This window comes from Ovis aries, chromosome 11, assembly GCF_016772045.2.
Source record: "Ovis aries strain OAR_USU_Benz2616 breed Rambouillet chromosome 11, ARS-UI_Ramb_v3.0, whole genome shotgun sequence".
Classification (NCBI taxonomy): Eukaryota; Metazoa; Chordata; class Mammalia; order Artiodactyla; family Bovidae; genus Ovis; species Ovis aries.
In genome coordinates, this window is record NC_056064.1 from 58,086,277 (window position 1) to 58,113,469 (window position 27,193).

At 52.1% G+C, this 27,193-nt stretch overlaps 1 protein-coding gene and 1 long non-coding RNA gene across 4 annotated transcripts in view; one reads left to right on the top strand and one right to left on the bottom strand.

Annotated features, from left to right (window-relative positions):
- Positions 1–10,960: 10,960 nt before the first annotated feature.
- Positions 10,961–16,540, bottom strand: SOX9 (SRY-box transcription factor 9). Its single transcript, XM_027974011.3, has 3 exons — positions 15,751–16,540; positions 14,546–14,799; positions 10,961–13,950 (listed from the first exon to the last, which is right to left on the bottom strand). The coding sequence occupies exons 1-3, from the start codon at positions 16,179–16,181 to the stop codon at positions 13,058–13,060; spliced, it is 1,578 nt and encodes a 525-aa protein (XP_027829812.2). The 5' UTR covers positions 16,182–16,540; the 3' UTR covers positions 10,961–13,057.
- A 187-nt stretch (positions 16,541–16,727) lies between these two features.
- Positions 16,728–27,193, top strand: part of LOC121820667 (uncharacterized) — a 130,474-nt gene continuing 120,008 nt past the window's right edge. For all 3 annotated transcript variants that reach the window (XR_009595419.1, XR_006061330.2, XR_006061331.2), the window contains exon 1: positions 16,728–16,772. This is a non-coding gene — a long non-coding RNA (uncharacterized LOC121820667). The remainder of the gene's footprint in view (positions 16,773–27,193) is intronic.

Sequence of the window (27,193 nt, forward strand, 5' to 3'; positions counted from 1 at the left end):
ACTCTTGAAAGTCCCTTGGAATGCAAGATTAAACCAGTCAATCTTAAAGGAAATCAACCCTGAATATTCATTGGAAGGATTGATGCTGAAGCTGAAACTCCAATGCTTTGGCCACCTGATGCAAAAAGCTCACTCATTGGGAAAGAGCCTGATGCTGGGAAAGATTGAAGGTGGGAGGAGAAGGGGACAACAGAGGATGAGATGGTTGGATGGCATCACTGACTCAACGGACGTGAATTTGGGTAAACTCTGGGAAATAGTGATGGACAGGGAGGCCTGGAGTGCTGCAGTCCATGGGGTTGCGAAGAGTTGGACACGACTAAGCGATTGAACAAGAACAATAACGATCAACAGAGGGAGGCAGGGCTTCCCTGGTGGCATGCTCCGGAGAGCACTGTGAGTCCTCTCGCCACACAGTGAAGGGAAAACAGTCATAAAAGCCCCACATGGGACATCCCTCGGGTTAAGAGTCTGACTGCGGGTGCAGGAGACAGGTTCAATCCCCGATCCTGGAAGATCTCACATGCTGCGGAGCAATGAAGCCCGTGCACCGCAACCATTGAGCCCGTGCCCTCAAGCCCTTGAGAAGGAACTTCTGAGTCGGCGGGCCCCAGAGCCCGAGCTCCGCAGCCAGTGCAGTGAGACGTCCGGGTCCCGCAACCAGGGAGGAGCCCCACTTGCTGCAACTAGAGAAAGCCAGAGCAGTGGCACAGGCCCAGCACAGCCAGATAGTTTTAAAATATCAAGTCTCACTCGGGTCCTTCAACGTGACAATGTCCTCGAAGCCCTAGCTTCGTCCTTGGGGCCTTAGGGACACTGGCTGCTTTGCATGGTGTCCTCCTTTGCAGGAACCACACCACTTCTTTCTCTCTTAAGGAGCAAGTTAGTCTTTCAATTTATTTCTAACTTTTCTTAAACATGCTGGCGCCATTTCTCTTAGACTTTTCCGGAATTTGATTGGGCTTAAAGCACGAGGACTGGTTTTGTTTGTCTCTTTTTGCTTTTGATGGAAAAGTTAAAAACAAAACTGCAAGTCCTCCTAGGAAGAAAAGCAGTGGTTTTCAGGGGAAGATTTTATTCCTATATCCCAGGCTGGTGTTATCCTTTTTTAAAAAAAAAATAAATTATTTATTTTAATTGGAGGATAACTACTTTGCAGTATTGCAATGGTTTTTACCATACAGCAACACGAATTGGCCACAGGTATGCACGAGTCCCCTCCCTCCTGAACTCCCCTCCCACCTCCCTCCTCACCCCATCCTTCCAGGCTGTCAGAGCACTGGCTTTGAGTGCCTGGCGTCATACGTCAAACACCCCCTGGATCTCAAGTTTACAGCGGTAACGTGTGTAACTGTTTACAGTGGTAACGTGTGTAACTGTTTACAGTGGTAACGTGTGTAACTGTTCTCTGAAAGCCGTCTGAGGACATCTCCTCCTGTCCAGCGGCTCCCTCTCATCTCAGGTCCCCGGAGAGTGGTCGGGCGGGGCCTGTTTCCTGCTGGTTTCGGTTCCTCGTGGGCCGAGCAGGGTCTGTGGGGCCTGGTGTGCTGTGCTGTGTGTGTGTGTGTCTGTGTGTGTGTGTGTGTGTGTGTGTGTGCACGTGTGCCTGTCTCTGCTTTGCTTCTGGGAACGGGAAAACGCACAAGAGAAAAACAGATGGGCCCCTGAGCTTCTCGTTGGCCTGGAAAAATGAAAGGCGGAGAAAATCATCATAAAAAACGGAAACAGCTGTGGCAGGACCGCAGCAGCTTGGGGGGCGGGTCCTGGCCCGAGGGGCTCGCAGTCTGTCAAGACTCTGCTCCCAGGAGGGGCGGGCATCACCCCAAATCGCTGCCCACCCAGCATCATCAGATGGTGGGACCCTTTGCCCCTTCTTCCCTGTTGACTCTCCAAGCTAGCCGGGAAGACGGAGCTGGAAGGAGCTTTCAATGTATCAGAGGAGGAGGTCTACAAAGAAGCTCCTCACCCAGGCTGGTCGTTCCCTGGGCAGGGCGGCTCTTCCGTCTTCCATCGCGTATAAATTCCCCCGACTTTGGGGAAACCTGTGTTTTTTCTGGGTCTCGGCATATGGAGTCAACTGCAGGTTGGCACACTGTATCATTTTTGTCCGGGATTGATCAGGAGACGCACTGGATAAGCAGAAAAGACGTTTAGTCATGATCACTGGCTGCTTGTCTAAAGCTACTGGATTCTTTCTCCAGAGGGACTTTTGGGCAGAAATCAGGAGGGAGAATGTGGCACCATGGTGGGGAGAGGGTAGCTATCATATCAGCCCAGGCAGTTTCTGGGAAAGTGAGGAATTTGCCACCCCTCGCCCACCCTCACCGTGGGTCATGAACGGGAATTATATTTTCCGTTAAGTCACTAAAGTTGTGACAAAGTATAACACACACAATATGTGTTACCATGTTGTCCACCTTGAATGACTTAAATGGAGGATGGTGCTACCAATCAGGCTACTGATTTCATTTTTCTGGTAATCAATTTATTTATTAAAGAATCTTTTATTTTTGTTTGGCATTTAAGGGCAGTATATTTTTGGACAAAGACGTTTAGAAGCTACAGAACTCCTGACTCTAGCTCTTTTTTTTTCTTCCCTTCGCTGAACTCCCAGAACTAAATTTAATCCAGGAACGTAACTCTCCATAATTTATTAAATTTACTTGTTGAATGGGGACCTCTCCCTCCTAGGTGTGGGGTCTCTTTGTGCAACTGGCTTCAGCAGCGAGCCTGTCAGGTGGTTAAGTGAGCAGGAAACATTTGTTGTCTCAATGATTATGACCTCTTGAGCAACGTGGCTGGGGAGACCAGAGAAAGACTGCTTTCCGCACTCTGTACGCAGGAGGACTGCTCAGATTAGTCACTCTGGGTGCTGGTCCCCGGCTGGACAGCTGAACGTCATCCAGTTCGTTGACCCACTGCAGCTCTCGGCTGATTTCTGGTGCTGTGCTGACTCAGTTTCCTCTCCTGCCACTTCCGTTCTGCTGTCTGGCATGAGGGGGCACGCTTGGTTTCAAGGGTTAGACACACTACTGTGGCTGAGTTGAAATGACCAGATAACACAGTTGAAAAATGAGTCGAAAGAGTCTTGGTGGGAATAGGAGATCAGAGCAGGGCCACTGGGGAGACTTTAAAAATGCCATATCTTTTTTTTTTTTTCAAATCCCAGAAAACAGCTGCAGGTGGAGAATAGGATGGATTTCAAGAATTCTCCATGGAGGCAGGGGTTCAGACAGGGGCCAGCTGGGTGATGAAATCAACTCAGAGGTCAGATGTGTGTTCATGTTCAGTGACGGCTTCAGAAATTTCAGGGACTTTCAAAATTGGCTCTGCAGAGGCGGGTCTGTTGACTGGGAGATGGGGACAGAGGCCTGGCCATTCTTGGACTCAGGGGCCCCTTGCTTAAGGGGAAATGAGGTTCCAGGCTCCTTCCTTGCTCTCTGTTTCGGGGAACCCTAGGAAAGAAGTGTCTCTTGCTCGATGAATTTACAGAGATTAAGTATTTTCAGAAAAAGAGCAAACCTCGCCGTTCCTATGCGCTTTAAGCTGTCAAGAACAAAAGCCCCATAAACACGGTCTTGCTGTAAGATCCCTTATCTGCATCAATGTGCATCAGCGCTCCCCAGGCCAGAGAATTTGGGGTAATCTGAACAAGCACCACCTACAAGTTCAGATGTTTATTTGGGTTTTCACATTTCCCTCCCTTATCTGCGAATTCATCCACCTCCCAAGTTGCCTATAAGGGAGCTGAGAGTCTCAAACAGATGCTCCTGGATTCTCAGCCCCATTCATCTCCCTCCAGACCTGGAAACTTGGGACAATCGGTCCCCCACCCTCCCCCTCCAGGGCTTGGCACACCCTACATGGGTCTAGCTGAATTCATACGGTGCCGAGGCAGCTGCAAAAATGAAAAGTCATAAGAAAAATGGATATTCAAACTCTTCCCATCCAGAGAAAGGAAATAAACATCTGGGTTCCAAAGGAGTGTAGGGGGTCGTCGGGTTCGATGTCATATGAATCCTGTGATGCAAATCGCCGTGCAAGGGGCTTACATAGTGCGTGCAGGAAGGACGGCCACTGGGGACGCGGCGGAGGCGTGAGATGCCACTGCACACTCCTGAAAAGAGTCGTCAACAATTTAGAATCTGACAGCACATGTTAGTATTAGTGCAGAGGAACAGAACTGCTCACACACTGTTGTGGGGGTGTGAAATGATTCATGCATCTTGGAAAACAGTTTGGAAGTCTCTTATAAAGCTGAGCATTTATCTATTCTCTGATCCAGCAGTGACATTTCTGGGAATTTGCCCAAGAGAGATTTATGTCAGTTTTATTCACAATAGTCCCAAACTTAAAGAAAAAAAAAAAAGCCAACCAAATGTCCATCAGCAGGAAAATGACTAAACACACTGTTGTGTATTCATACAATGGAATACAACTCAGCAAGATATAAGAATGAGTTACAGACTACACGGAAAAACATTGATGAATGTCACAGAAATTTTGGTGAGTCAAAGAAGTCGGATATAAATGGGTGCATACCATATAATTCCATTTATATGAAGTTCAAGAGCAGGCAAATCTAGTGTGTGGTGATAGAAATCAGACCAGTGGTTGCCTATGGGACATGGGGATTGACTGAAGGAGAACATGGAAGAAATTTCTGGGGTGATGGTTATATGGCATGATTTGATCAGGGTGGTCACCGTTCTACATTTATCAAACGTTTACAATCAATGGCTTTCATAGCATGTCATTCAAATTTTTTTTTTTTTTGCATACTCATAAGAAGGAGATGGCACCCCACTCCAGTACTCTTGCTTGGCAAATCCCATGGACGGAGGAGCCTGGTAGGCTGCAGTCCATGGGGTCGTGAAGAGTTGGATACAACAGAGCGACTTCCTTTTCACTTTTCACTTTCATGCATTGGAGAAGGAAATGGCAACCCACTCCAGTGTTCTTGCCTGGAGAATCCCAGGGACGGGGGAGCCTGGTGGGCTGCCGTCTATGGGGTTGCACAGAGTTGGACATGACCGAAGCGATTTAGCAGCAAGTGAGGTAAGGGGTGAAAGCTGCCAGTTGGAACAGCACCGTAAGTTTCTGAGTTAAGACAACTGCATAAATAAGGAGTCATGAAGGTGCCCCAGGAGATAAAGAATCAGCTCTTACTGACTGCAGCGTCCACCAAGGGTAGCAGCTTTAACCACTGACAAGGACCCAAGAGTGTGATGTCACCCAGAGAAAAGTCCCCTCCCTTTTCCTCTCCTCTTCTGCTGGTCCAATCCCCTTCGAACCTGCGGGGCAGACGGCCTGTGCAGAGAAGGGGAGGATGGGTAGGACCCATCTTCCCACTCCAGGTTTCCATCCTGAAACAATCATGAGTTGAGGAGGCAAGAAGATTGAGTATTAAGCCAGTTTAGGTATTTTCCAGGATGTGACGTTTCAATGACTGTAATGAGACTATGTATTTTTTCACTGCACAACCAGAGGACTTTTTAGGTTCTGAGAATATTGGGAAAAGTCCTGCTCTCATCTCCCCATTTCCATCTGCAGGGATTACTCAGGGCCATGGAAAGATCCCTGCTCTGGAGTAAAGTCTAAAGAGACAGTAGAGGCAGGAAAAAAAAAAGTTGCAGGTGGATCCACAACCCACACACAGCGGTTGCTCAATATTATAGATGGCACGTCTGTCCGAGTGCCCAGTGGGCATCTCTGAGCGTGCTCCTGTATTCAGAGGTTGGTTAAATGGTACCATCTCTTGTCACTGGAGACAGAGCGCAGAGGTTATCCTTGAGCAAGGCATAATATCCAGTGGTAAGGAATTCGGATTTTATTCCATGCGAATAGGTAGCTATCAGAAGGTTTTGAACTAGGGGTGGGGTGGGTCATAGGTCAGATTTTGCTTTAAAGATATTCCCAGGGACTTCCCTGGTGGTACAGTGGATAAGACTCTGCCTGCTAATACAGGGGATATGGCTTCAATCCCTGGTCTGGGAAGATCCCACGTGTCTCGGAGCAACTAAGCCCGTGCGCCACAACTACGGGGCCTGCTCCGCAATCAGAGAAGCCTGCAGTAAGTGCGGTGTGTGGAGAAGCCTGCACAGGGCAGCAAAGAATAGCCCCAGTCCCTGCAACTAGAGAAACAAATTAAGAAGCAGAAGTTTAAAAAACAGACATTCCCTGTAACATAATTTACTGCAAAAGAATGTACTCTCCCTTTCTCATTAAAAACTCTAGTTCAAATTCTCTTTTGAAAGCTGAAGTCTGGTTGCGGCGGGGGGAGGCAGGCTGTGGGGTGGGGGGAGTTAACAGTCGCTCTCGATAACGCTTACTAGTTACAGGACCTGGGGTTAATTGCTTAATCTCTCTGAGCCTCAGTTTCCTTGTTAATAAAACAGTAATAATAACACCAGTCTCTCAGGGTTATTAAGCGGATTAAATGAGATCATGTTTATAAAACATCTGTCACAGTGCCTGGCAAAGTTGGGGCTCAATGATGTAAATTCCTTTTCCCTTTTTCCAACCATTGAATCTGTATATGTCACACACCTGTCCAAATAGAGGTGAACGCAAAACCTGGCAACTAAGTTCAAAAAATCAATTGCACGACAGCAGGACAGATGTCCTCCGTAAGCAGCTGAGCGGTGTGGCTACCACAATAACACACACGACTTTGAATTAATAGAAGCACAATTTCTGATGACCAAAGGGGTGAATCTATTTGTTGTCCGTATTAGCCAAACCATGTCTGGAGTCCCGGAAATCATTCTGGGAGTGCTAAGTTGAGAGAAATGTTAGTAAGTGAAGTATATTCAAAATAAAATGGCACGATATGAAAAGGCTTGGGAACCACATCGTATATAAAATGTATTGGAAAGTTTAACATGGTTTTTAAAAAAATGAAAAGAAAGCTTGAAAGCTGTACAAATAGTTAAAGGTCTATCATTTGGAAGAAAGACAAGATTTGCACATTGGTGTAGAGGTGGGTCACCCTGGACCACTGAGTGGAAACTGCAGAGATAAGGTTTTCCAGCTTGAAAGAGCTCCCTGATAGGAGAAATGAGCTGTCAATCAATGCAAGCCTTCTAGGAAAGATTGAGCAGTCAGTTCCTTGGCTGAGATGCTGATGAAGGACTTTGCAATGAGAGTCCAACCAAACCAAGAGACTTCTTACCATGCTTTCCAAATTTCCGATTCCATAAACCTGTGGGGTGCAGTAACCAAGTTTCTGGAGGGCAACAGACCCTCTTGGATTCCAGACAGTGGGTTCTTCTCTTGACGTTTCTGGTGAAAAAGAGGATTGTGAGATGCACGAATCTGTGTTTTGTCGAGTAGAGAGATGGGTTGCTTTTGGTGGGCAGGAGGGGATGGCTAAGATAGAGTGGGTCACCTCTGTGCAAACTGTGTCAGAGTAAATTTCACATCACTGAAAAATGGATGGAGATGAAGAGAGGGAAAAGAAAAAATGAGTTCAGGGAGTTCTCACCAAAATCATTCCCAAATCCATCACCTATCAACACCTTGATCTTCCACCATCCTAGACTAGGCGTCCATCATCTCCCCCCACCCCCCACCTCCAGATGGCTACAGTCACCTCCCACTGGCCTAATCAGTTGCATTTTTAAAAAATCATAGCCCTCCAGGAGATGATCCAAAAATGTATATGGGAAGAATGAGGAGTATAGATCTTCCTAAAGTGGAACGCGGCAGCATGAAATTACGGTAACTGGATTATGTTCAGTATGTATGCTCAGTCATGTCTGACCCTTGACCCACCAGGCTCCTCTGTCCAATACTGACTGGCGTGGGTTGCCATGCCCTTCTCCAGCAGTTCTTCCAGACCCAGGGATTGAACCTACGTCTCCTGCATTGCAGGCAGATTTTTTACCACCGAGCCACCAGGGAAGCCCCAGAACGTTAGGGTAGAGATTCCCATTAACAAGCTCTGTGATATTGTCATCAGTTTACGGGTAGCATTAAGGGCTCATACTGTATTAAGCACCTACTATGTATCAGGCGCTGCCAAGAACAGAAAGAAAAGCCTCTTGTTTGCAGCCTTCCATGTCCTGGTTTACTGTCAACAGCTTTAGTCACAGGCAGACCTAGTTCTTACAAGGCCTGAAGCTTATACAGTTTTGTTTTGTTTTGTTTTGAGGGGAATTCTCTTTAAGAAAAGAATATAGGGACTTCCCTGGTGGTTCAGTGGTTAAAACTCTGTGCTTCCATTCCACGGGCAAAGAGTTCAATCCCTAGTCTATGAGCAAGGATCCCAATATGTCAAGGAGTGAAACCAGAAAAAAAAAAAAAAGAATATAAATTTTAAAATATGAGTTTAAGTACAGGGCCTTCAAAGGAGCCTGTGCAAGTGATGAGCCCTAAGGCTTAAGTTTCTTTAGTATCGTAGGAAACCCACCTCTGGTTACAGCAATTGTTCATCAGTTAATTAAATTTTAAAAAGTGCCACTGGGGTGCCTCAAAAATGTTCACTTTGGAAATCAAGGGAAGAGGGAAATGGGATGGCAGTAAGGTGAGAAAGTAAACACACAGCTCAAACTAACCCCTAAGTTCCACTTTAGCAACAGTGCAAAAGAATGATTCAAAATGAATTTTTTCGAAATCTCTCGTTTATCCCATTTAGCTAAAAAAAAAAAAAAATCCCTTTTTGTTAAAATAGTTGAGAGAGATTTTGAGTACAAATAAACAAATAACTCTGGGTCTGCACAGAAGCCTTTTTTCTGATCTGAAGGACTCTGTTAGGTTTCCAATCAAGTGCTTGTTGTCAAGGTGATAAGCTCTGTGTTTCTGGCTTTAGAATAAAAATTCCTCTAACCTATTTTATGATCTGGTGATCTGGGGTTCTGACTAGGTCTGGTGGATGAGGGCAAGGCTATTTAGAAGAATTCTCTGCCGTCCAGTGTCTGCTGTATTTGCTGTGTATCAGACCCGCTTGGGAATTTCTGAAAAACCTCCTGCCCTTCCCCTCTTCTAAGGCGGTAGGAATCCTGAACAGACCGGTTCATTCTGAGACAGTCAAGTCTCTGGAGGCTCCCAGGCTAACAACTGCTCTAAAAACAGCCCTGTTTCACAAGGGAGGGATTAGAAACATTCTTAACAAAAAGGGAAACTGAGGCACAAGGCAGTAAGCCACCTGCGCTTGGTCCACTGGGCGTATCGATGTCCCAACAGAATATCTGGCTCTGAGGAGGTCTGCTAAAGGTCACACACAGATGAGCACGTTTATAGGAGGGAGAAAGTGTGAAAGGGTTAGTCGCTCAGTCGTGCCCGACTCTTGCGACCCCACCAGCCTCCTCTGTCCATGGGATTCTCCAGGCAAGAATACTTGAGTGGGTTGCCATGCCTTCCTCCAGGGGATCTTCCGAACCCAGGGATTGAACCCGAGTCTCCTGCCTTGCAGGCAGATTCTTTTACCACCTTAGCCACTAGAGAAGCTCCAATCTGACAAACAATGGGAGTTTGGGGAAGTTTAGGGAAAAGAGGTGGTCGTGCTGGGGTGGAAGGTGTTGATTTTAACTGACAACAGGATTAGGGCACTTACGGGTGCACAGGGGCTAATGAACACCACGAGACTTTTAGAGAGATTTTGTGAGTGTTGGCAAGGGGAAAATGAGACATTTTTGTACCCACAGAGGACAGAATCTGGGTCTGAGCAAACGGGATGACACTATGGCACAAGCAAGGAATCGGTGTTCGTTGAAGGACTTTGCCAAGGAGGAGAGTGTAATGTTGCCTTGATTTGATAACTACCGTTTTCTTGGTCCTCACGATCCTCGCGAGGTGCGCAAGCCAGGACTCCAGTAAGCAAAAACAGACAATGTGAGGTCATACCCAAGTTTGGGCGCTGGTGAAGAGTGTCAAGAGATACCAGCCCAGAAACAAACCCAGCTTGAGATGAGAAGGCAGACTTGCCTGCTCAGAGTCACTTCCCCAATCAGCTGGGCTGTGTGCTGGAGGGGGGAGGGGGCAGGGGGAGGGGGAGGGGCGGGGGAGTGTCTCAGTGTGGGGGTGGGAGGGAAGGAGTGATTTCATCTGTTTAATGAAAAATGACCTGAACGTTTCTCTGATCCTGGAAACTCCCCTGTAACGGAGGCCAAGGAAAGCAGGATTAGGTCTCATTACTTCTACGATGGCTTTGCGTCTTCTCAGAAGGAGTTAAACTCGAGGGAGCAGAGAAAGAAGGGAATCTCATTTCGTCGTGCCACCAGATAAAGCCGGAGACTGAACGAGACAGTCTCCCCATGGTCCCCTTCGAACAGTTTTATCTTGGCTTCCTTTGCCTTTTGAATGGACACCCCGTTTCTTCCTTGTGTTCATAATCACAGGGGGTTTGCACTATTGAATTCAGACAAGCAAGTCACCTCCTTTGGCATTGTTTCCTCACAAGCCACTGACTTCAGGGTTAATACGCCCCCTCTGACTTCTGCAAGGAAGCAGCGTTTGCTCTGAAGCCATGAGGGTGTTAAAACCACAACCGTTTTTGCTAGGAGGGCAAACTACTGATATGCGATTCTCTACATGACCTAAGGTGGTTGTTGATTCGCTAAGTCATGTCTGACTCTTTGCAACCCCATGGGCTATAGCCTGCCTGTCTGCTCTGCCCATGGGATTTCCCAGGCAAGAACACTGGGGTGGGTTGTCATTTCCCGGGGGATCTTCCCGACCCAGGGATCCCCATGTCTCCCGTGTCTCCTATATTGGAAGGTGGGTTCTTTACCACTGAGCCACCTGGGAAGCCCTAGGTGACCTTGTAGGGCGGCACTTTTCAAGATTCTGCTTTGATTTTGGGGGACACAGTCTTTAGCAGGTTTTTAGGACTGTTAGAAGTACACATAAAACCCCCCAAACATCACAATGATCAGGATGCCACCACCATTTCTTTGGGGCCCCAATTCTTCAAATCATCCTTTTAACAGGACAACCAAATGAATAAGTCCATAGGCCATTTTCTTTTTAATGCAATGTATATTTATTGTAAACAATAATATACAAAAAAAAAAGGAAGGAAGAGAATAAGGAAAGGTAAGTTTCACAGAGAAAACAAAAGGTTTGGGGGGACAAGCAAAACAAAGGAAACACAAACACAAAGCAGACCAAACCTTACCTAAAGACAAAATATGATTTAAATGCCAGGTTTCTTAAGTTACAGAAATTTTTTTTTTAAAAAGATCTGCTTTTATACAGAAATGGAAAGATGCCATATTATAAGAGTGCCTTAAGATTTTATTCTACTGACTTCTAAAACTGTTAATATACCTTTTTTTAAATAAAAAAAAAAGTTTGCTGTCTTTTTTAAAAAGCAATCCTCAAACTCTCCAGCCATAGAAGTAATTAGGAATTAAGGTTTGTCAGTGGGCTGACCCTCCTCCCCTGTTCCCCTCTCTCTCTAAGAGACGTGCAGGGGAACGCTGCTGACACATCCTTGCACTGTTCGTGTCACCACACACACAGTTCAGACAGCCCAAAGATCTGTGGCAGAAAACACTGCAAATGACTCAGTGATATACTACATCTGCAAACTCTCATGTGTACAAAAAGAGAAACAAGTTTCCAGTTTGTTTTCAACAAAACAACAAAGAGGAAAGGAAAAAAAAAAGACAGACAAAAAAGGCATTTATACAAATCTAGGACAAGGAATCCAAAGAAACTTTTAATAAAAAAAAAAAAGATTAAAGAGATAAATTAAAAAAAAAAACTGGTTACAGTTAAGGACATAATTTAACAACAGATGACCATACCCTTTGAGGACGGCTGCTGCAATAACCTATTTTAAAGAAGGTAAATTTTAAAAATAAAAAAAAAAGAGGGAGTTTTTTTTTTCTGTTGTTTTTTCATTAAAACCTCTCCTTACAAAATAAATAATTTTAGCACGTGGAATGTCTTGAAGGTTAACTGCTGGTGTTCAGAGAGGCACAGGTGATGGTGTTAGTGAGAGGACTCTAGCATCTGTGTTCCACATGGGGCCGGGGCAGGCGGCCAGGGGGCAGTGTGCTGGGGTACTTATTGGCTGCTGAAGCATTCCCCAGACAGATTTCGTCTCCTTTGCTTGCCTTCTGCTGCTTAAGATTGTGGCGAACAAGCACATACAGGAAGAAACGCACTAAAAGAGGGGGCAAAGATTTTCCAGCAGCATGGTTTTAAGGCTTTAAGGCGGCTTTTTTTTTTTTTCTTGTTAAAAAACATATATATGATAAAGCTTACCAGATGCTCACACAATAGTCTCTAGACTATTGTTTACTTCTGTTTTTGCAAAATAAGGCCTTGATTTTTCTTTCTAAGGCAACTTCTCCTTGAATTGGAAAGCCTGAGGAGTTAAGCAAAGCTCACCCCCCCAAACTGCCCAGTTAACACAAATCTGTGGCTTTTGCAGGTTAATATAACACACTTTTTTTTTTTTTCTCCTTCGTTGGTTTGTTTGTAAGAGAAAGCAAATCTATACAAAAATACTCTGGCTGCAAGAAAAGCTAGGGCACGCTGTTCAAACTAAAGTAGTTTTTAGCTGTTGGAAAAATAAGAGCATTTAATTCTTTTTATCTAAAAATATGTATAAATCCCCTCAAAATGGTAATGAATCATACACAGTACATACTAAAAAATATTTAAAATAGAGAATATTCCTCACAGAGGACTTTCTTTTTCTTTAATTACTGCTAAAAAATAATTACGAAGTCCAAACAGGCAGAGAGAACTGAGCAAATTGGTCACATGAGAGAATCTCCATCGTCCTCCACGCTCGCTTTGAAGGTTTCCAGTCCAGTTTCGGCGTCGGTTCCGCCGGTCCATTCTAGCCAAGAGTGGGCTGGCCACCAGTCTAACGACAAGGCGGTGATGCGTCTGGATAGCTCAACGTTTAGTGTCTTGGGAATCTGCGTCCGAGTCGCCTTCAGCGTTAACGTTGTCTTTAAAAAAAAAAAAAGAAAAACGAGAGAGAGAGAGAGAAGGAGAAGAAAAAAATGTCCAAAGGGTCGCGCGTTTGTTTCTTGGGTTCTTTCTGCGATCATCACGGCCAGCAGCGTGGGCCCCCGCCCCGTGCGCGCTCTTCTCAGGGTCTGGTGAGCTGTGTGTAGACCGGCTGTTCCCAGTGCTGCGGGCTGTGGGTCTGCGGGATGGAGGGCACCCCCGAGGTGTCGGCGATGGGCGTGTACATGGGCCGCTGCGCCGGGCTCATGTAGCTGAAGGTGGAGTAGAGGCCGGAGCCCTGGCCGGCCGCGTGGCTGTAGTAGGCGCCCGAGTTCTGGGGGTCGCTGTAGTCGTACTGCGCGCGCGTGATGGGCGGGTAGGAGGGGCCGTAGTGCGGGAGGCTGAAGGGGCTGTAGGCGATCTGCTGCGGCGAGTGCTGCTGCGGCTCGCTGTAGTGGCTCGGGCTCAGCTGCTCCGTCTTGATGTGCGTTCGCTGCGCGGGGCCCGGCTCGCTGCCCAGCGCGCCCAGCGCGTGCGCCGGCGGCGGCGGCGGCGGCGGCGGCTGCTGCTGCGGGGGCGCCTGCGGCGGGGCGGCCTGCGGCGGGGCGGCCTGCGGCGGGGCCGGCTGCGGCGGGGGCGCCTGCGGCGGGGCCGGCTGCGGCGGGGGCGGCGGCGGCTGCTGCGGGGGCGGCGGCGGCGCCTGCTGCTTGGACATCCACACGTGGCCCGCGCCCGCCGGGCTGGCCGCCGTGCTGCTCACGCCGTAGCTGCCCGTGTAGGTGACCTGGCCGTGCGTGGCTGGCACCCCCGGGTGCCCGTTGGGCGGCAGGTACTGGTCGAACTCGTGGACGTCGAAGGTCTCCATGTTGGAGATGACGTCGCTGCTCAGCTCGCCGATGTCCACGTCGCGGAAGTCGATGGGGGGCTGCCGGCCCCCCTCTGGCAGGGGGCGCCCCTCGCGCTTCAGGTCGGCCTTGCCCGGCTGCACGTCGGTTTTGGGGGTGGTGGGGGGCGTCGGCGGACCCTGGGATTGCCCTGCGGGGCGGCGAAAGAAGAAGCACAGGGCCATCAACCAAGGCTCCCCGGAGGCTCGGGTCCCGGGGGCGCGGGGAGGGCGGGGAGGTGAAGCTCGGGTCTCGGCGGGGGCGGGGGGCGCACCTACCCACCCTCCCTCCTCGCGTCCGCGAGGTAGGCGCGCTGCGCCCGAGATAAGGCGTCGAATGATTAACCCGCGGGTACACACTGGGCAGCCCCCTTTTATCAGGGGAAGGTCCGAGGCCCCGGAGGGTCCGGAAGACCACATTGCTACTTGTAGAAAAGCCCTGTGTGTGCTTTGGGGGCGGGGCAGCAAAGGGAAAAAGGGGAGAAGCCCGGTAAAGTTGTAAAGGCATTTTGCCTTGCAGTAAAAATTAATCTGTTAGGATGCAAGGATTAGGGGGTGTGTTGTGTGTGTCCAGGGACTTCGTGGGGCCCTGCGGTCCTGGGCAGCGAGGCGAGAACTGGGTGGGCGCAGGGCTTAGTTTGTCCCCTCCCCGGGGAGCGCGCGGTCCCTAAGCAGAGCCTCCCGGGGGGAGGGTGCCGCGCGGTGGCGGGGGCTGGCGGCTCGGCCCGGGGGCGGGGGGAGGCTCACCCGAGTGCTCGCCGGGGGAGTGCACCTCGCTCATGCCGGAGGAGGAGTGCGGGGAGTCGGCCTGCAGCGCCTTGAAGATGGCGTTGGGCGAGATGTGCGTCTGCTCCGGGGCCTCCTCGGCCTCGGCCTGGCCGTTCTTCACCGACTTCCTCCGGCGCGGCTGGTACTTGTAGTCCGGGTGGTCCTTCTTGTGCTGCACGCGCAGCCGCTCCGCCTCCTCCACGAACGGCCGCTTCTCGCTCTCGTTCAGCAGTCTAGGGGCGGCGCGGGGAGAAAGAGAGAGGGGCTGAGCTCGCAGGTCGGTGAGACCCGGAGGCGACCCCCACCCCGCGGCATCCTCAAACACTGACCCTCGCCTCCCTCCCGCCTCCCTGCCTGCCCGACGCGACTGCAGCTCACCGCTTTTCTTTGAAAAGCAAGAACCGCAAAACTTCGTCCTCCTGGTGCGACCTGAGCGTCCCTCCCCGCCCCGCCCTCTCCCCTTCTCTTCTATTTTGGAAACGCTGCGGATGAAAATAGCTTCTGCTCTCCCGGCCTTTGCTACTGAATTTATACCCACCCCGCTTCCGTCCGCAACACCCTCTGAATATTTTCTAAAAAACCACTTAATCTGCAAGGAGCCGCTCCTGAGGACTGCCGCCCCCCCCCCCCCGCCGCCCGCTAACACACACACGGCACCCACCTATTTCCAGCAGCTTCCAACCGCCACCCCCCAAGTCCGATTCCTGCCCGGGGACCCTCGGGCCTTGGTTTGCCCCCGCCCCGTGCATCCCATTCCGGTGGGCGAAGGGCTTGCGCAGGTCGAGGGAGGGGGCGGCACACTTCCATTGCCACTGCGCCCCCCACTTGGGGTTGACCTTCACAGCCGGGGGCGGGAGATGAGGCTAGCAGCCGGGTCCCACCGCGTCCCCTGCGAGTGTCCTCCCCTCCTCTGCGACGTGCCCCCCCAATCCTCCCCGCCTCACCTACCCCTCCCCCCTTTCCCCAAGAGCAACCCAAGAACTCGGTCAAACTCTCAGCCAAATGACACCTCGTCCCCGCACCCCGCTCCGCCAACCCTCCCCGCCCCTCCCCGGCGCCCCCCGCCCCGAGCCTGCCGGGGGACCGGCGACCCCCTCCCGCGGGGAGGCGGGGCGCGGAGAGACCGTCGGGGCCGGCGCCCCCCGCCGCCGCGGAGCCGACCCCGCCGCGCCCGCCCGCCCTACCTCCAGAGCTTGCCCAGCGTCTTGCTGAGCTCGGCGTTGTGCAGGTGCGGGTACTGGTCGGCCAGCTTCCTGCGCGCCGCCTGCGCCCACACCATGAAGGCGTTCATGGGCCGCTTGACGTGCGGCTTGTTCTTGCTCGAGCCGTTGACGCGCACCGGCATGGGCACCAGCGTCCAGTCGTAGCCCTTGAGCACCTGGCTGACGGCCTCGCGGATGCAGACGGGGAACTTGTCCTCCTCGCTCTCCTTCTTCAGGTCTGGCTCGCCCTTGGGGAACGTGTTCTCCTGGGGCCGCGTGTTCTCCGTGTCGGAGCCGGAGCCCGAAGGGCAGGGCGAGCCCGCCGAGTCCTCGGACATGGTGGGGCTGGGGGCGGCGGACAGGCCCTTCTCCTGCTCGTCGGTCATCTTCACGAAGGGGTCCAGGAGATTCATACGCAGGCCCGGGGCAGGGGGCGGGTGGCCGGGAAAGGCGAGGAGCCGCGGCGGCTCGGGCACTCGAGGCGCGGGCTCCTCTCCCCTCGGCGGCCCGGGCGCGGAGCGAGCAGCTCCCGGGGAGCCTGGCGCGTCCCTCGGCCGCAGGAGCGAGGGTTTAGGAAGGCGCGCGGGGGCCAGCCCGCAGCTGCCCGCTCCAAGTGGGGGAAGGCGAACTGGAGAGGAGGAGGAGGGGAAGAGAGAGCAAAAAGCGGGGGCGATCGCACCCCTTCTCTCCTCCCTCCTGCAAAGAAAAGTTCCTGGAGTGAAACTGGCAAGTCTCGGCGCCACTGAAGTTCCAGGTCCGCTCTGCGCTCTCCAACTCCCAGTCCAGCGGCTCTTTAATAAATACAAGGGCCAATCACAGCGCGGCATTTGAGGGGGTTGGCAGGCAGCTGATTGGGCCCGATTTGTTGGGGGGGGGGAGGACTGTGGTGCTGGGCAGGGTGACGAGAGGAGAGGGGAGGAGCGGGGAGGCGATCGCAGCCTCTGGTCCCGCGGGGGGTTGGGGGGTGCACCGGGGAAGGCGGGGGACCCGGGACTTCCAAGTGTGTAAGTTTGCTGTCCTCTCTTAATATCAGAATTCGGTGCCGTCTCTGCGCGAATCTTTGCGTGTGTGTGTGTGTGTGTGTGTGTGTGTGTGTGTGGACTAGGATTTGTCCCCACCCACAAGCATTTCTGTTCAGTTTTCTCCGCGGTCCCGGGGACTTAACTGGGTTTGCAGTATTCGAAAAGCTGTCGCTCCTTCCTTAAATCCTAGCCCAGTTTCCGCTCCTGGAGCCTGCCTCCTCCGAATGTGCTTAGAAATTGTCTTTTGAAGCAAATGTTTTGGTGACTCAACGTCCGCCGTTCCTCTGTAATAATCCGTATAAATAGATGAACATGCTCTGGTTCGCCGGGGCCCGTGCGGCTGGTCGGGACTCGGCTGCGCTCGGTGCAAAGAGAATCAATGAAAACCACAGCGAAGTGCCCCGCGCGCGCCGGCGGCCGCAGAGACGCCGGAGCCCCGCGCACTCGCGGGAGCCGGCCCGCGCCTCTCCGACCTTGAACTCTGACTTAGTTCTTCTTCAGCACCCCCGCTCCCCCCGGCCCGCACCCCGCCGCGCGCCTCAGTGACAGGGCGGCCATCCCTAGGTTCTGCCCTTCACCTCTGGCCGAATCAGAACTTGAGCAAAGTTAGCCCTGGAGAGAGTTCGCTTACTGCTCTGGCTTTCAGAAACCGAACTTGGCGAACGTGGCTGTGCTGGGCCTGGAGGCCGAGGCCCGTCACTGGGTTTGAAAAAGCCAAAACAAATGGGTACCACCGCAGACAAAACACTCCATTTTGGTGGAGTCGTGCTTCTTGCCTGCTTTCACCCTCCTCCCCCCGCCCCCAGCCCCCAGCCCTACAAAAACACCTGGAGCGGTGAAGCGCCTGTGGTCCTGACTTTAGCCGTATCCTCTCTGACTTGCAGACATTCGGAAGTTCTGGCCAGGGGTGTGGGGGTGTTGCTGATGTATTTCAAGTGTGATTTGAGCACAACTTTTGTGTTTACACGAACTGCTTAGTTGGCTCTGTGTTTTGAGAGGGAAGAAAAATCTTAGTCGCCTGCGGGTTCCGTGTGTTGAGAATCACAAATAAACGCACCGCGGCGGAAAACTCACTTTTAAATACCTCGCCCCTTCCCCTTCTGGCTTTCTCCAGGGTTCGCCTCCGAATTAAATTATTGTCACGGTGAATCATCCCTCTTCACAGCAAAGGCTTCTCATTTCTAATTTGCAACTGCGGATATTAGTGCAAGATTTCAAAGAATGTTTTCCTTGGAGAATTTTTTCTTTTTCTGACATTTCCATTTCTTCTGAAAAAGTGGACATTTGCTACAGGAAATGGAACTCTTCGGAAGGTAGCCAGTCACAAAACTGTGAAACACTATTTACTTTTTAAGCGAATGTAACCTACAAGTGGACGTGTCTGATACTCTATAGCTTGTTTACCCGTTTAAGAGACAAGGTACTACAGCCTTGTATTCCTGGCCGCGTGAATACGCTGGGAAAGTCTAAGAACAACTCCGTCCTTTCTTAGGAGAAAAAGTCCCGCTTAGTAGGGACTGATATCTGTGTCCTAGGGAGGGGGCAGTTGTTAGTACAATTCGAAGGACACCTGACCCAAGAGGGGACTCAGAGACCAGAACTTCGGGCAGGCGCTTTAGCCGGGCCGTCTGTATTTAGCTACATTTTATTGTGATTCCCGTGTTTACTGGCATGAAGGCAATGAAGACGACTGTGACTTTTTTTTTTTTTTTTGGTAATATTTCACTAAATATTTGTCAAGATAAATACGTACATTTAAAATATATTTTAAATTGATAATGTAATAGGAGCTATGTAATGCATAGAATTTAAAATTGTAACCTATAGATCTGTATCCCCTTTCTGTTTGTTCCATACCAATATTTTTGTATCTTTTTGAAAACAGGATAAACAATCAGTTGACTTTAAAAACGGGCTGCAATTTTTAGATGCATCCAGAGAGGGCGCCAAAAGCCCAGAAACTGTCTTAACTCTCAGAAACTGCAGGAAAACTTAGATGGTGGTGGTAGGGGGTGGTGTGTTTCTCTCTGCAGGAATTCCTATCCGATATGTCCTCCCATGCAGGTCCACCTCTGGGCAGCCCAGCGAGGGGAACTGGGAGATGTGTCGTCTGTGGGGAAGGGGTCGGGGTAGCATTTGAGATGCCTGACGTTTCTGTTCTGCCCAGAACTGGAACACCGAGACCGCAAGGACCCCCAGCTCCAAGGTGCCAAGCGTCACGGAGTGCCAGGACCAGGCCGATTCTGGCGCGTGGGCATCGTGGATCAGTCAGTGGGGGAGGCGGTTTTGCATCTCTGCAGGCAGCTCCGGCGGGTGCCAACCCCCCACCCCCACCCGCCTCCATTCGGGGACTCGGTTCCCTCCAGGGTGTGACTCTCCCCGGGTTGCAGGTTGACCTCCCTGAGCTGCCCAGGGAAGAAGGCTCGCAGCCCCCGACCAGAGCCCCTGAGTCAGAGAACCCGAGGGAAAGAAACCCGTTCACAGTATTCCGGTTGCAGATGGGGAAACTGAGGCTGTCGACCCAGTTTGAGCTAGAGCGTTCTGCCCGGAGCTGAACAGTCTGGGCGTGGGGGGCTGGAGGAGATCAGGGGCGCGCAGACCGACCAGAGGGGCGAGCGCTGGGCCGCACTGCCCCAGTACAAGGCGCGCATTCGAGTCCCGCCCGCGAGGGAGGCAACGCCGCGAGGTCTGCGGCCGGGAGCCTAGGCTATCGGTGCGAGCGTATCCCTAGGGAAACCGAGGTCTGGGATACGCCTCCCCCTCCGGCTCACTCGGCGTCCGGGGCCGGCGCCGGGCTCAATTTCCCCAGCTCGGGCGGCTGGTCCCCCTCCGCGTCTACGCGGGAGCCAAGCAGGAGCCCAGCGTAGCTGGCGCGGAGCGAGTTCCGCGAGCCTGGGGCGGTGGGGCCCCTCTGTCTCCGGTGGGGTGGGCCCTGTGGGCGGAGGGGGCTCCCCTTTGACTGCGGAGGCGGGGGGACTAAGGACCGCGACCTCCCTCCCTAAAATTCCTTGGCCAAAGTGAGGACTGTGTCCAAACTGTTTTCTGCAGGCAGGCAGGTCCTAGGTGGGGAAAAAAACCCCTAACTGGTGGGGATGCGAGCGGCAGCGTCTCCCGCGTCTCTCAGCCCCGGGCAGTGTTTTCTGTAGAAGTGCCGGGGACGATGGATGCCCCTGCTCTCCGCGAACATCCCTGGCCGGGTTCCCTTGAGGTGAAAGAGCCCAGCCCCCGGCGGGACCCTCAGGCCCTGGCGCCCTCCCTGAGCGGCCTGCGGATCCTCGTTTTTAGCACCGTTTCACCGGGGTCCGAGCCGGCCTGCCCGTCTCCCCAGTTCGCGTGGGACTCCAGTTCTTTTTGCGAAGGAGGCGCAGGTAAGCTTGTCTCAGGACAAGCGCCGGGCTGCGCGGCCACAGCAGAAGGGGAAAGGGAAGTGCCAGGCTGCTTCGTCGGGGTGCAGTGAATATCTGTGGACCGGCCAGAGAAAGTGACCTCTGCACCTCGCAGGCCTCCAGACCTCCCGGCAGCACGTCCCCAAACGCCTTCGCCTGTGTGTGTGTCCCTGTGCGTTTCTCCCCAAACGGGCGCCCTGCTCGGGGAGGTGATCCGATCTGTGTCGCCCGAGATTGGAGCATCCTGGCGCCCCTAAAACTGCAGGCCGAGAGGGGGCATTTCAGTTTTCTCACCCCCGTCTGTTTTCGCAGGGAAAGCGGGGTGCGGTGAACGGGAAGTGTCTCAGGAAGGAGGCAGGAACCCGTCCCCCTGCTCCGGTTGACGCGGCCCGCCCTGGGGGCAGCGGAGGCTGCAAACCCGCTTGGCGCCCCGGGGGCGCGGGGATCCAGCCAAGGCGAGAGAGACTGGGCGAGCTGGCTAGTCCGGGACTGGCTAAGAGTCCGACGGGGAGAGGAGGGGAGAGCTGGCAGTGGGGACGTCCCGGCCGTGGCCCCAGAGGGACTTTGCTTCCAAAGGGAGTGTGCTGGCTCGCTGTCTTTTTTTAACCTTCCTTTTTCGAAAATATCTGTTTTTAGTCAAAGTACCAGGGAGACGGGCATCCTGCGGATTCCCTCCAGGCTTCTCTAGGATGGCCCGCGGGAAACTTCCTAGGACTGTGTGTGTGAGTTCGTCCCTCCATAATTCCCCTCTTTAAAAAAAAAATCTCTGGGGCATTTTCAGCTGAAAGTGCTTTTGCCTTGCTGATTTAAAAATACAAATAAAACCAGCGCTAGAGCGTGCCTCCTTTGCCCTGGACTCCGCAGGGGTCAGGGCGCTCACTTCACCCCAAGCGTTTTCCCTGTAGGTCACAGAGTCCCACCTGCCTCCCCTGGGGTCCCCTTTCAGCTTAGGTGTCTTTAGTTCCGGGGAGAGAACTAACAGAAAAGAGCTGAGATTTTCAGGAGTTTTGGACAATTTCCCAAGGAGACCTGGAGCTTTAGAATGAGGACTGCGTCTCACTCTGCAGGGCCTCTACCCAGCTGCTGCCTCCGAGATGTCCTCGTAGCTGGGACATCAGATTATTTCCGATCTGCATGAATGGAGCAGGGGGAAGGGCTGTCTCCATCCAACCTAGAAAAAGAGCAAAATGGTATTATTACACAATTCCAAAGGTGACTGCCAGAATTTAAGACAAGTGATCTTGTGTCTTTCTCGCAATCCTTTTCTATCTCAGCAGGACCGGATGCCCGGGGCACGTTGCATCGCCCTGGTTTCTGGAACCCGTAGTTTCGAGGGGCCAAGGCTTCCTGTGATGCCTTGCTGATGCTGAGTGGCCTGAGCCGGGCTCCTGGGCAGACGATCAAGCTGGGTCGCCAGTCCTCTGGTCTAGCTCAGGCAGCTGCCAGAGTGCCTTCCACCCTAGGGCCCCGGGAAGGCCAAAGCCATGAAGTCAGTCCCCAACTTTCCGGTTATCCCGGAGTGACATCTTAACGCTGGTGGTTCTCGGTGCTGTGACGTCGCGAAAACTGCAGAGGGTGGGCGGACCGAGAGCCCCCTGCTTAAACAGCCCCGGGGCATCATCAAGTGGGGTCTCCAGGGAACCCGGAGATGCACTGGGCTTCCTGCCTTGTCATTGTTTATTTCAGATTAATTTCTTGGCGCTCAGGCTGTCTGCAAGCAGGCAGAGGAGGCCAGCAGCATTATGACCGCATTGCCTCTGGGGGTTTGGTTCAAGGGAGAGGCAAGGGCTGTCTCTCTGTCCTCTCTTTCCCAGCTTCCAATAGGCAGATGAGGCGTTTTGAGAAAGGAGTTTCATTCTTTTCCACCCCCACTACTCTCTATGACATTTTTCTCCCAAGGCCCTTTCACTGGTGTAAAAGGAATAAATAAACTCTTAAATCCCCCCACACACTTTTTTTAAAAAATGAATGTGAAATTTGACCTGCCTTAGATGAGGGGAACGGTTTTCTTTTTGTTTTTGTTGGTTTCTTTCTTTCTTTTTTTTTGTGGCCCCTCCTTTACATTATTGAGACCCAGACAAATCTCACGGTGTCAGTGAGTCTGTCTTTAGGACAACGCGTGTTTACATATAATGGGCAAGAGCAGGTGTTTCTGTCACAGTGAGTCCTCGGGCTAGAACCTGCCGCTCCCCCAAATTCCAGGTGGGAGGAAACAGGAGAGAAGGCCCGACAGCCTGGACAAGGCAGGAGTGGCTGCAGAAACGAGTTTCCTCCTGGTCCCCCTAAAGCTCCCAAAGCTGTCAGCTTCGTTGGCAGAAGAGTCTTTTTAGCTGCATCCCCCTTCACTCCTGCACTCAAGGCAGCAACACGCAGCAGTCTCCCGGGTAACTTAGGGGCAGGCTTGCTAGAGATGCGAACATCGAGGCCCTTACTTTTCTTCAGAAGGGACCAGTAGACTCAGAGAGCCCTACATGGAGGGGCCTTTTCCTTAAGGGCTCACTTTCTGGGAGTGGAGGAGGCATCTCACACTCGGCAGGTTGTCCTCAGGAGCTAGAAGAAAAGTGGGGCCTGATGGCGGGAAGATTCTGGCTCCTGGAGGAGAGGGAGGCAGGGCGGGTGGTCTTGGCTCAGATGCTCTGCGCTGGCATTCGCCCCCTTGCCTCCAGGATCTGCTCTCCTGCCCAGCCTTGCTGCCCCCAGAGGCTTGGCCTGTGAGGAAGCCCCAAACCCAGCTTTTGTCTGAACCTCAGCCATACTAATGGAGAAGGAAATGGCAACCCACTTCAGTGTTCTTGCCTGGAGAATCCCAGACAGAGGAACCTGGTGGGCTACAGTCCATGGGAGTCACACAGAGTCGGACACAACTGAAGCAGCTTCCCATGCAGGCCTGCACAGCTGTGCTAAACGCGTAAAGTCCTGGGCAGCTGACCGGGTGCTGCTCACTCCGCACGTGGCTGAGGTGTGGGTGACTCCGGGAGGCTGTGCAGGAGTGAGGCCCACAGGCCTGAGTGTTGTCTCCAGGCCTCCGGCAGGTGGGGCGCAATTCTGGGGCCAGGACACACAGCACAGTGGGCACAGCCTGTCCCCTCCGTCACCCTCCCTTCCCTGTCCTCCCGCCTGTCCCAGCCAGCCCACCTTCAGTCATCCTCAGCTCCCCTTGTCAATCAGGTCACCGGACGTGGCTTGAAGTTCCTACTGTGTGCCTGAACGTCCAAAGGGGGCAAGACTGAGACCCTGGCTGTTACTGTCGCTTGATCTGGCTTCCATCAGGGTCAGCCTCTGAATTCTGCCCGTTCTCTGCTGCCTTGCTCTCTGGGTTCGCTACTTTCTGAGACCTTCCCTCTCAGCCTCTGCCCTGGATTCCCTTCTTGTCCTGAAAGAACGCGTGGGGCACAGGGCACTGAGTCCCCTCCTTGCTGCTGTATCCGTGTGCCGAGGGGAAGACAAGGGAGAAGGGAGAAGTGTCCTGAGCTCCTGGCTCAGAGTCAGGCCCGTGTTGGTCTCTCTCCTCTTCCCGCAGAGCCCACCTCTGGCTCCTGTCCCCACCGATGCTATGCTATTCTTCGCCTGGGCTACTCCGTCCCCCCACCCACTTTCTTGGTCCAAGCCCAGAAATGCCTTGTAGTGTGTGGTACGCTTCACTCTCTCTTTGGGGGACATCTGCCAGCCAGCACAGTGGTGATGACAATTTCCAGATGATTTTCCAGGAGCAGAGAAATCTTCTGGGGGAGGAGAGGGTGGCATGGGCCAAACGCTGAGTGGGCTGAACGTTGTGGTTCCGGAGAGGCCCAGGGAGGTGGAGTTCAGTGAGGCTCCAAGTTTTCTTTTTCCCCTTTAGATTCTGCCTAAAGCAAAAGTCACTAATTGCTTTCTATTTTCCTGGCACCGAGGAGGCTCTCTTGATTCTGACTCCCCTCCAGGAACTGAGGTCTGGGGAAAGCGGGGTTTCAGAGCAATACGTGCGGGGGGTGGGTTTTGCCTCCAAGCTCATTCCCTCAGCTCTGCGAGGCCTGAGAACCGCTACAGCCAAGAGGACCGGATGGGTTAGGCAGAGGATGACACGAACCGTCACCTGCATCTCCCTTCATTCTCAGGCTGCCCTGACCCACTCCTGCAAAGGGCACTTTGATTTTCAGTCAGACGAACCAGGAAGTGATGGTGAGGTTGCTTTTGAGGCTTAAGAGTGGGTTCAGAGGAAAGACTAGGTTCACTCTCTTTAAAAAAAAAAATTTTTTTTTAAATGTTGACCATTTTTAAAGTCTTTATTGAATTTGTTACAGTATTGCTTCTGTGTGTGTGTGTGTGTGTGTGTGTGTGTGTGTTTATGTTTTGTTTTGGTTTTTTAATTGGCTGCAAAGCATGTGGGATCTGGGGCCTCCCAGGTGGATGCACTTGGTAAAGAGTCTGCCTGCCAAGGCAGGACATACAAGAGACTTGGGTTCGATTCCTGGGTCAAGAAGATTCCCTGGAGGAGGAAACGGCAACCCACTCCAGTATTCTTGCCTGGAAGATTCTGTGGACAGAGGAGCCTGGAGGGCTAGTCAGTGGAGTCGCGAAGAGTCGGACTTGACTGAGCAAGCACACACATCCCTGGCTGGGATCTTAGTTCCCCAACCAGGGAGCGAACCCATACCCCTTGCCCTGGAAGGTGAAGTCTCAACCTCTGGCCTTCCAGCCAAGTCCCTAGATTCTCTTCTGATTCAAAAAAATTCCAAGCAATGCTTCCTAGGAATTTCCTTAGAAAGAATTGTTCCTGTGTCTTCACTTGCTGATTCTTGAGAGTGGTCCTGACTCCTCAGGTCTTGTCCTCGTTGTTTGGCTATTTCTCAGAGACTCGTGTGTTGAACTGACCCAGCCTTCCTGGGTTTATGCATTGGCTTACTCCTGTCTTCATGTGCTTCTCAGGGACAGGGGAGCCTTCCTTCCAGCCCTTTTTGGCAGGGCGCTGCTCCCTCTTCAGGGAAGGGTATCTCTCTCAGATGAAAGCTGCCCTCATCCACTGCTGTCCTGGGGGAAATGTGAGCCTTATTCAGACTATGGAGTGAATGACTGTATGCCTAGTATATTCTCAATCTCAGAGGTAGACAGACTTTAGTAGGAGATAGAGATCCAGGCTACATACTAACCCCTCGGTGAAGACTTGATGTCTTCCCAGGAATGGATATTTGCTCTTATCTCTGTTTTAATAATATCTTGTTCTTGTCTCTTGGTGTTCTCATTTGTCCTTTGTGTGGATATGCGAGCCATTAAACTATGATCTCCTTGAGGACAAGTACAGAGTGTTATCCTTTTTGAATCTTCAGTCTGTATGCCGCAAAGACTCTGCTGAGTAAACCTCCATTTAGAGAATGAGAGCAAAATTTAGCCACAGCAATGAATGCCTAATGGTAGATTCCAGCTCGGGCCCTGGCAGGACACCCTGGCTGATTCGATGAGATATCTTTATGTGGGTCAAAGCATGTCCCCTAGATGTCTGTCTGCATCACTTTCGAGGAAGTCTGTTCTTGTTCTGGAATCCTCTGGAATCCTACCCTCTGACTTCTTTCTCATAAGAAAGGGTTTTGGAGACATGCCTTTGGAGAATTTTTGGAGTGATGGATGTAAAACTTTTAGAATTGCAATCTTTATACATTTCAAGCCTGGATTTACAGGTTCTGAGAAAACAATCAAACCACGAACTGAAAGCATTATTAACAGATCAGAAGCCTCTAACCCCCCTGGACCCTGCTACCCAAATACACAAGGATAATAAATATTTTTCTCTTCCTGGTTTTCTTGCTTGCTTTTCTAAGCACAAGGCACAGCCTCTTCATGGATGAGCCTCGGTGTAGCTGCCCCTTGAATGAACAGTGGGCTGGGTTGGGCGAGGGGTTTGTCCAGAGCAGAGCAGACAATTCTGACCTGGCTTTCCTCTGTGGGTCTCCTAAGAAAGGCATTTTCTTTCCTCTGCAAACGGCGCTGCTGTTTGTTTGGAGAAGGAGAGCTGGGCCTGGAATTAGGGGTGTCATGTGGGTTGCACGTGTGGCTGGAGCTACCTGAAATCTGTAAGCTAATCACTCCCATACGCCCCGGGGACTGCAGTCCCCAGAGCGCCCGCAGCACGAATCCTTCCCTGCTCCTCTTGGGCGGGGGGTGGGATTTAAAGGGCAAGAGGGGGCAAATGTGTGGACACAGACATACGGTGTCTAGGAACGTGGGTTTCTCTTGCAGTGATATTTGGACCCAACATCCTACTTTCTCCCCGAACAAAGGCACTTGAAAGAACAGAATCTCCCGTCTCCACCCCTGCCCCTAATTCCAAACTGTGATTTCTTTGGAGGAAGAAGGAGAGAGAGGACAAGAAGCAGCAGGAGGAGGAGAGAAACCTGAGCTTCGGGAAACTTAGGCCCTGGCTCTTGGGTGGGGTGGGCGGAGTTAATTCCAGCAGGTATTTATTTAGTCAGTAAATGTCAAAGTGCCACAGCTTTTTGCTCCCCCTGGGTGAAACTTATTGCTAGGTGGGCGGGGCGATGCAGTCAGGGGTCAGTGGATGGACACGCTCTTCCGGCCAGTGGGAGGCCACCCCATGTAGGAAATATGGGGACCCCGATGGGGATAGGCCAAGTGTGTTTGGGGCCTGTATAGCCCTTGCTCAGTCCATGTCAAGTGTCCACTTCCATCCTCACTGGGGTCTCTTTCACCCCGCCCGCCCAAACCAGAAACTGTGGACTCAACCCAGCCCAGCTTCACAGGTTCCTCCAGAAGCCCATTCACACGTGAGGGGTCACTAACTGTGTGCAGGAGTCCTGGGGGTGCACTCTTTATCCTCTCTGTCTCTTTCTCCCAGGCACACACACACACGCACGAACGCACGCACTGTTCTGAAGCAAATGGTCTTGTGCCTTCTCAACTATTACTGAAAAAATAATTTCACCACTAACGAATATTCCTTGCCGCTGCTTCCTGCTTCTGCTTTTGAAGTGCCCCTTACATCCACTCATCAGCTCTATTCCCCGGACATCTCTGGGAGGCTGTGAG

Bases quoted from the DNA above. Each gene is read 5' to 3' on its own strand.
- SOX9 (XM_027974011.3), bottom strand. From the start codon at position 16,181: ATGAATCTCCTGGACCCCTTCGTGAAGATGACCGACGAGCAGGAGAAG. The intron at 14,800-15,750 runs GTAGGGCGGGCG...CGCCGCCCCTAG, and splicing joins ACGCTGGGCAAGCTCTGGAG to ACTGCTGAACGAGAGCGAGA. The intron at 13,951-14,545 runs GTGAGCCTCCCC...GCCGCCCCGCAG, and splicing joins CTCCCCCGGCGAGCACTCGG to GGCAATCCCAGGGTCCGCCG.